Source organism: Chelon labrosus, assembly GCF_963514085.1.
Source record: "Chelon labrosus genome assembly, chromosome: 6".
Lineage (NCBI taxonomy): Eukaryota > Metazoa > Chordata > Actinopteri > Mugiliformes > Mugilidae > Chelon > Chelon labrosus.
The window spans coordinates 9,761,199-9,771,124 of NC_140342.1; the positions used below are offsets into that span (position 1 = coordinate 9,761,199).

General features: G+C 44.0%; 1 protein-coding gene across 1 annotated transcript; it reads left to right on the forward strand.

The window, feature by feature from the left end:
• Positions 1-7,778: 7,778 nt before the first annotated feature.
• ptger4c (prostaglandin E receptor 4 (subtype EP4) c) lies at positions 7,779-9,515 on the forward strand (the record flags this gene model as incomplete). The annotated part of the gene is made up of 2 exons (XM_084546079.1): positions 7,779-8,807; positions 8,919-9,515. Exons 1-2 carry the CDS (start codon positions 7,950-7,952, stop codon positions 9,513-9,515), a joined length of 1,455 nt encoding a protein of 484 aa, XP_084402205.1. The 5' UTR covers positions 7,779-7,949.
• Positions 9,516-9,926: the final 411 nt, after the last annotated feature.

Sequence of the window (9,926 nt, forward strand, 5' to 3'; positions counted from 1 at the left end):
GTATTTTTATTGGACAGTCCATTTTATGTCTTGTCAAGCTAATAGCAAGGTTTGGGAAGAGAAAAATAAAAAAACAGGTGTAGAATTGCTTTTTACAAAAGGCTAGTGTGGGTTGTTGCTGTTTCCCTTCCACTATAAATTCATTTGGAGAAAATAATTCTTGAATCTTGTTCATGAAAGATACTGGCTTGTATCCCACAGCTGTCCGGCTGTGTGGCAAGTTGTATAATGAAACACAAATTACTGAACTTGTTCATACACACAAATTGCTGTCAAAACATAAAACAAAAGGAGTAAAACATTGGATTCACAGATTTTCAGCTTTTAGTTTTGAGGAAGGACTATTCATTGAAAAAGACAGTTATGTTTTCTGTCCTGCCTCACACTGGAGGTACAGATATCAAGATGGACCAACTCTACATGACGTCAAACACATTATTCCTGTAGAGCAGTTTAGAAGCTTGGTGTGGTGAATTTTGGCCGCTTAACCCATGGCTAAAAAAGAGCAAGAGGTGTAAGTGGGGCTAAGGAGGGCATGTGACTGCCAGCAACCTGGCATTATCATATATTTATATAAAAACGTCCCTCTCACCCTCTTGGGGTGGTATCTGTGTCATCCTCAAGTTCGGGTCCTCTACCAGAGGCCTGGGAGTTTGAGGGTTCTGCGCAGTATCTTAGCTGTTCCTAGGACTGCGCTCTTCTGGACTGAGGCTTCTGATGTTGTTCCTGGCATCTGTTGGAGCCACTCCCCCAGTTTGGGGGTCACTGCCCCGAGTGCTCCTACTATCATGGGGACCACGCTCGCCTTGACCTTCCACATCTGCTCCAGCTGTTCTTTCAACCCTTGGTACTTTTCAACCTTTTCATGTTCCTTCTTTCTGATGTTGGCGTCTGCTGGTATCGCCACATCTATCACCACCGCCTTCTTCTGCTCTTTGTCTACCACCACTATGTCCGGTTGGTTAGCCAGGACCTGTTTGTCAGTCTGGAAGCTGAAGTCCCACAGCACCTTGTCCCTGTTGTTCTCAGCCACATTCTGTGGTGCAGCCCATTGGGATTTGGGTGCTTTTATTCCATACTGGGTACAGATGTTCCTGTACACTATTCCAGCCACTTGGTTGTGTCTCTCCACATACGCTGACCCGGCTAGCATCTTACACCCTGCTATTATGTGCTGGACTGTCTCGGGGGCATCTTTGCATAGTCTGCACCTTGGGTCTGATCTACTCTTGTAGATCTTGGCCTCTATGGCTCTTGTACCTAGGGCCTGTTCTTGTGCTGCCATGATCAGTGCCTCTGTGCTGTCTCTGAGTCCAGCCTTTTCCAGCCACTGGTAGGTCTTCTCGATATCAGCCACTTCTTCAATTTGGCGGTGCTACGTGCCATGTAGGGGCTTGTCCCTCCAGGTGATCTGCTCCTCTTCCTCTGCACTCTTATCGGGTTTCTCTTGCCTGAGACATTCACTTAGCAGTTCATCCTTAGTGGCCATTTTTCTGATGTACTCTTGGATTTTTGATGTATAGTAGCCTTGATGCTCACTAGTCCTCAGCCTCCCTCTTTCCGCTTAGTGTACAGTCTCAGGGTGCTGGATTTGGGGTGAACCCCCCCCCCCCCCCCCCCCCCGTGCATGGTGAGGAGCTTTATATATATATATATACAACCACACACCCTGTGGATAAATTAACTACAGATAAAACAAAACTGTACATGTTTTTTAAGTACCAAGCAAAGTTGTTAAAGAATGAGGATCTATGTAGATCTACTCACATTTAGAGAAATCCTCCAGTGGCCATTTGAAGAACTGTCCACGTTGGCTTAAATTCTGAGCAAAACCATGTGATTCATGAAAATTACACGTAAATCGGCAATTTTGGAATAATCAGGAGGTGTTTTTGTGTGTTTGTTGAGGCCTGTTCATGTGTGGACTATGTTTATTGCACTTCCATCTTGCAACTGGTAAAAAATCAATAGCACATTTCTGGGATTATTAATTTAATATTTTTGATATATACTTTTTACTGGAAAAAAAAAGTATATTATTTTGATGTTATTCTTAACATAAAGAATAAATATTATTCCTAGCATTACTTACTGAATTGTACTGTGTGAATATGTACTATTTAAAAAACACATTCTCATGTAATGTCCTCAATGTACTCATCAAGAAATGTTAACTTACGTTTTGTGTACAACCAAATAGTAACTGTGCAACACTGATGAGGAGCAAACTTACACATATTTGTGAAACTGTTGTTATTCAGAAATCTGGCATACATCTGCTGTTAATGAGCATTACGTTCTTCAGTGCGGTTGTATTAGCAGTGACTCACATGATGGAAATGTGCAATATCCTGCAGCCACCTGATGCATTGTGAGAAGACATGATGTGGAGCACCATTAACACTGATGGCTGCATTCTGTGTGAGCAGTGTGAGCCGTTTATCATCTGCACTGAGAGGGACATAAAGAGAGACGGTGGGTGGGTGGGTGGTAGTGTGGGGGAGTCTCCACTAAATGAGGAAGATAATGATGAAATTTCTCTTGGAACCAGTAGTGCCAGCAATGAGAGACAAACCCATCTGACAAATGTAAATATCCTTTTTACTTCCTCCTCTCGCTGGTATCCTCAAAATCTAATATATGTTTAAACCCTCTAAAATATCAGCCCTCAGGGTTTGACTTTGATGTATTTTTTTCATTTGGCATATATCACAATACCACAATAATTTATAAGCAATATTACATCACATGAACTCACCCTGACACAACGTATTCAGAGAAGAGGCGGCTGATGAGCTGCACAACGAGCTCCCAGCTATTACATATGAGAAAAACAGAAAGGTACAGATGGGTTAGCCTTCTCAGGTTGGCCTTCTCAGATTAAGAGCAAATCATGTGTGGGATGTTAGTGCCGAAAAGTACACAACAAAACAGCCATGAAGTTATTGTGTTTAGGTGTGTTTGTTAACGTGGGAGGAACAGATGCGTGTGGGCCCTGCGGCCTATCACAATAATTCAATGAACAATAGCATGCACACAAAGATGATCACTGATCATGTCAAGTCAACAGGAATCTTCCCTGGAGTAAACCAGCAAGTTTGATACTAAACACAAGTACAGAAAACACACACACACACACACACACACACATGTGAAGAATTAACACAAACTGAAAAAGACTGAAATCAAAGGTTTAATTGGAGTACGGGAACAAAAGAGAAAGGTCTAGAGAGGAGAGTGGGTTTCAGAGAGATATGAGCCTTAGCCTCCCTGGTGTAATGAGCCTGGCAGGCTGCAGCAGATCCAGCAGTATGACTGGATGTCTGTGTGGAGAGGCAGCAATGGTGGGAGAAGAACAATCTGATAAAGCTGGATGATGACACGGCAGCGGCGCAATGCCACCATCAGCGCACAGCTTAGAAGCATCACCATCAAATTACAGCAGTGGTGCAGACGTCACCAGCTCTGTGACATCATACTGTATCCGATTCCTTTACTTCGCCTCAGGCTTGTTATCAGACTACAATTAAATGACGGGGGTACAAAAACCTCCACTTTTTTCTACATTAATGGTTTTCCTGTAGACTGGAGGCAAATTTTTCTTCCATAGGAGCTGTGGATTCCCCAGGTGCTCACATATGTCAGAGGAAAGGCAATGCGTTCCTGAAAAAGTCTGCCCTACAGTTATTTGCATGTGTTTTTAAGGAGATATAGAAATCATGAGTTATAATAGCGTTGCATTTATTGTTTAGGGGATGAGGCGAGTAACAATAAAATACTGGCCCACAGAAAAGAAGCATAAACCTCAGCTGTGACTAACTAAGCGTGGGTTTGTCTGAATCCTTTTAGACAGAGATGGAAACAATGAGTGAAAAGACAAAGATTTGAACACTCAGTTGTCATTCGTGCACGCAAATTGTCTTTGAAATCTACATGGCTTCAGATTCCATCACTGGTCAGCATGGAGCTTTATATTATTTATTATCCTTCATTAATCCCTCTGTAGTTAACCCATCAGCCCAGTGTGCTCACTTGCTCAAGGCACAGACCAAATCTCAAATCTGCTTCTCTATCCACTAGCTCGCATCTCCTTGAAACAAAGAGTTTTTTTTTTTTTTTCATCTTACCTTAGCATAGAGAAAAACTGACAACGGGGCGAAGTAGTTGTGTAGAAAATCTGCCTACATGCACATCTAAAGTGTATCTACTTTGTTTATTAAGTGCAGTATCCTAAGTGTGACTTGGTTTCATCAGAGTTTTATGAGAGGTTATGTGCTGGATGATTTCTCAGCTATAGGAGCAGTGATGTCTTCAGGCAGTTATTGCTGTGGGCCTAATAATATTGTTTTTAGCACAAACAAGACATAAAGTAAATCTTTCAAGATGGATGACTGGACTAGCAGGTACAAATAAAGTAATCTGAACCTGCGGTATAATCTTTCTGATTTAAAAAGGAGATCCAATAAGTGTATTTCCCAAAACGTCAAACCCTTCCTTTAAACCGGGCTGGAGAACAGTTTAACTATAACATGGCAATAACTTGGAAGCAGTCAACCTGGCATAATTACTCTTTATGATTGCAGAGGGATGTCATGCAGATCAATAGCTAACATGCAATTTGATTCCCCACAAGACAAACGATTGATTATAGTTTGCTGTGTGCAGTAAGCAGTGAGCATCTTCCGGAGCTTTTCCGTGTTATTGCTCGGTGAGAACCGGAGTGCTCACTCCATCAACACCGTTAAGGCACCAAGTGGGATTTCAGCATATATCACAACCTTTTCTTTCTCTCTCTGTACGGCCAGCATTATCTGTGTGTGTCAGCATTACATCGGCCTTGGAGACTGCATATTAGAGTCCTTTCATTTTAATGGGGGAATCCCCAGTGATCCTATATATGTGTCGGGCGACAATAACAGTGACACACACACACATATATAAATAACCACACACACAAAGGGAGCCCTCATTAAACCGAGTTCATGTCTGCTCAGAGCGTGGGCCATCCCCCCGGGTGTGTGTAGACACACAGAGAGTTATTTCTATCGTGGGCAACAGAGCCACTGACGTCTGATAGCTTTGGGTTATTACAGCAGAGCGGACAGACTCTAACTCACGGTCATCCGCAAACAAACACACACAGCCAGCAGGCATCGATCCATGAGAGGAGGAGAGGAATCTACTTAGAAGGACAGAGACGGAGAGGCCCGGCCTCGGACACACAGTCTACCTTTAGACAGACCTTACCGCCATTGTATATGATGAATCCTTTCATTTCCACTGATTAGATTATTGTGGTGCTGCTGATGCTGCTGCTGTGTGTGTGTATATGTGTGTGTGGTCCTGTTTTTATAAAGTTGTGGGGGCCAGTATTGCATGGGGCCATTTTGTCGTTGCGGGGCCCCTTTCGCTGGGCTCCACAACTTTTTAAGCGTTACACCTTCTCAAGACTTGGTTGTAGAGTAAAAGTTACATAGAGGTTATGGTTAGGGTTGGGCACATACTTGAGATGGTAAAGGGGGTCAGGGAATGCATCATGCCAAAAGAAGGTCCCCACAAAGACAGAAAAAGAACAGTGTGTGTGTGTGTGTGTAGCGTGTGGTTCATAACCGGTAGATGTGAGGACACGGCTATCAAGTATCACATTAAGTGCCGTTTTGAATTTAACATCCTGACTGCCTGCTGGATGGAGCTGTTTGACAGACTTATAGGCGCAGTCTGGTCTTTTCGTTTGATTTGTCTGACATGACAAGTGTTTTATTAATAATAAAGAAAAACAAAAAAGTTTGCTCCATAGTTAGAGACCCAAACACAAACCCTAGGCCACAGTGGCATTTCAGTCCGAGAATGTCTGAATTATTAATTATGATTATTCCCGGAATTATAATGTCGTTTGTGAACCCTGAGGATATTTGCATTGTGGTATTTTTCTTAAATGAAAAAGCGATGGAATGGTATCATGAGACTCACAAAGGGTTATGAAAAATGGATAGGAAGGAGAAAGGCTGGGTGCTTGGTGGGGATGATAAGGCTGATAGCAATTTCCCACTTCACTGAGGATTAACTTCAATTCAGTGGGAAGAAAGACGAAAACACACCCCCTCTTATCTTCATTTGCTGTCAGTCAGAGAGGAGAATATGAATGTATTTCTTGTTATAATGTTTATTTATTTATTTATTATTTAATAGGCTTGCATTTAGTCAACCAATTCGATGAGGCGTCCTGGTTATTTTACGCTCAGGTGTGTACGTTTGGTCCGAGATTAAAAGAAAAACTGGCAACTTCCCTTTTTAACACTGGCTGATGATATAAAAACCGACCACAGAAACCTGACCACTAATTTGAGCTCATACAAGGGGACTGTTGCACCACCAGTTTGAATAATGTATGACTCTGGACTCAGATTTACTGACGAAAACGCTTTGAACAGAGCCTATTAGAACAGAGCGTAAAATGAAAGCTCTCCTTGGCTGACACCTTTGTAGAGCTTTGTATTAGACGTACAAGTCATCCGTGTATTTAGTCTGTCGGACACATTTTGCAAAGCGGACGATCAGAAGTGCGCAGAACACTCAAGAGACCCTGAAGGGAAATCTACAAAACACCCTAAAAATGTTTTATTTTGCTGTTCCAATTTATTTATTTGACATGACCTGACAAACAAAAGCAACACTTTTTAAGGTTTCAGGTGTTTCGTTCTTCTGATTGAAACCGTTTCATCTCAGTGAAGGACGCGTTCATGTGACAGTACCCGGAGGTCACCACGGATACAGATGAGAGGCTGCACGGCGATAAATAGATCTAATAGTAACACTGACACTATTTATTCCCACTGCTCCCCTTCTACTGAGGAGGCATGCGCAGCTTTGCACTCAGTGTGATTTATGGCGTTATGTGTGCTCTCTGTATTTCCACCGGGCTGCGTATACGGCTCCTGTTCTGACAGCGGACACAAACAAGATTACATCTGCACCAGGTTAGAAACAGGCCTACCTTGAATGCTGCAGGTATTTGGGTGATACGGTTTTAGAGAGAGGTTGGCTGTCTTCATGTCACCCAGACACATCAACTTCATCAGCTGGAACGTAATGATCTGTTCATGGGTTAAATACAGAGTTTGCGGTGAAGTGTTCAGATTGCGTCGAAGGCGCTGACCTTGGTGCTGAAGCTTCAGACACACGAGTCATCTTTGTCATTTCATTCTCTGGGTCTTTATTTTGTGGAACATGAGTTAAAGAAAATCGTTTTTTAACTAACCAGTGTGGCAGATTTCATATCGTTACAACCCTCCATGAGCCCAGAGATAATTGAGAATTGGGAATATTGCATGAATCCAGAGCAGATATTATAGGGTTACAAGCAAATGTGCAATTCCCGGTAGATGGTGAAAATAGAGAAATAACAGACCTGGTGGCGAAGCTAATTATAAAATGTATTTTAGCAGATTGGACAACAGAAGGTATTGCAGTTGGTCTAATGACACCAGATGTTTGTATTTGACTCCAGGCTTTAATAAGTTGACGCCACTGGCATTTTTCTTCTGAGACTCGTAAGTGGCGAGACAATGAGAAGAGTCGAAAATGAACCCTCGATACCGCTTCGGCTGCAGAAACGTTATCCTGGGAAACCTGGAAAGGAGCGCTTGCAGTCCGCACGTCACTCTCCTGACATCAGCACACCGCTTAAATACCCGCAACACCAAACGGCGTGAAACACAAACAGACACACCTTCGTGCGGGCGCGCAGGGAGCCAAACACACTTCTGGAAACTGGACAGAACAGTTGCTTCAGTGTAATTCACTCTATGTTCTCTCGGAAACATTCAGGATGTATTTTTTGCAGATCAACTATTTGGAGTGGCCTTAGGGTTGTGCGTTTCCAGAATAAGTTTTCTAAACACAATACAAAGTCTCCGTGCGTTAACTCTCGTGCACCATAAGTTTTAATAATGATCAACGACTCCTTTGCGTTTGGAGAACTGGACACTAATGTTTCTGAGCCGCTGTATCTCTCTCTCAGCCACAACCACAGTGCGTTCCCTGCGCTAAGGCTGGAGTCCAAGTCTCTGGTCACCTCAGCCACCATGTTCGCCGTGGGAGTCCTCGGAAACCTCATCGCCATAGTTGTGCTGTGTGTCTCCAAAAAGGAACAAAAGGAAACCACTTTCTACACTCTGGTCTGCGGGATGGCCATCACGGATCTGTTGGGGACGTGCTTTACCAGTCCGGTGGTTATCGCTACATACGTGGCGAGCCGCTGGCCAGGAGGAACTTTGCTGTGCCACTTCTTCTCCTTCTCCATGCTCTTCTTCGGCTCAGCCGGTATGTCCATCCTATGCGCTATGGCCGTGGAGAGATACTTAGCCATAAATCATGCGTATTTCTATTCCCAGCATATAGACCGAACAATGGCGCGATTTGCGCTCCTGGTCACCTACTTGGCTAACATTGTACTGTGCATTATGCCCAGTTTCGGCTTCGGCCAGCACGTCAGACACTTCCCTGGCACTTGGTGCTTCCTAGACTGGAGGTCGATGGATCCACTCGGAGCCTGCTACTCCTTTCTGTACGGCGGCGTGATGCTGGTGCTGATCGCAGTGACACTTCTGTGTAATTTGGCGGTGTGCAGGTCGCTGGTGGGGATGAACCAGAGGACGGGAATAGTCCGGACTGAGCTGTGTGAGCAGGGAGGCTCCCGTAGACGCTTCCCCCGACTATCATCCGTGACTTCAGCGGCGGAGATCCAAATGTTCTGGCTTATGATCTTCATGACCATCGTATTCCTGGTCTGCTCCATCCCTTTAGTGGTAAGGACAAAAGATCTAATTAAAATTTCTTTTCTTTTACCTCTAGTTATTGCTAATATTTGATACAATGACAGGATAACAAACATTCTCTGTGTTGTTCTTGTGTGACAGGTGCGAATCTTTGTAAACCAAATATATGACCCTGCCTACATTTCGGCCGGGGGGAAGCCTGACTACAGGAGCGACATGTTGGCAATCCGCTTCGCCTCATTTAATCCCATATTGGACCCCTGGGTGTACATTCTATGCCGAAAGAACCTGCTCCTAAAAGGCTGCGAGAAACTAAAGGGGACAGTTTCCCGTGTCAAGGACGGCTGTGGCGACAACACCGGCTGGGCAGGAGGCCAAAACTCCCCTCCGTCTTTAAACAGCAACGATACTAGTTACGCGTCATTACGCACAGCCAGCTACAAAAACCATGTGGATCACCAGCTGTCCATCACAAACAAATCCTTTACAGACTTCGCCATGAGACAAGCCTGGGAGTACGACACCGCCCAGGTCAACTTTCACCCGTTCAGCGTCGAATCGACCGCGATCCTCGGCTGTGAGGAGGACGTGACAACTCATTCCAAAATGGAGGTGGGGGCGAAGGTTTCTCCGGGGCGCAGCGCAACGCCGCTGATCTCTGCGCACGTTAGAAGAGTGGACGTTGTAACCTGCACCTTCAGCACACCGAGCTCCTGTCTGTCGGCGAAATGTCTTTGACGGGCTTTTGTTATTTCACAACACCAGTTGTCAAATGTTTCTGGTACTACACCGTCTGCACAGCAAGACTTTTCACTTTTTTCACTTTTGATGGGATTGAACCACCAAAACAAAACAAAACAAAACAAAACAACAACAAAACAACAACAAAACATCATCATCTTAGACGCTTGAACCAAGTCTAACTGTGACTGAAAGCAGCTCATCATTAACACTGTGTCACATGCTTCTCTGAGCAGAAATATCTTTAAAAGTGATATGGGTTAAGTGCTCCAGTTGAATGCAGAACAGGTACGACATATCAGCCCGACTTAGTATCTATTCAAGCGAAATGCAGGAAAGGCATAATGCCCAGAACATAAGAGCTATACGGTGATTGTTTTATAGATCATGCGTACATTCAACTTGGTG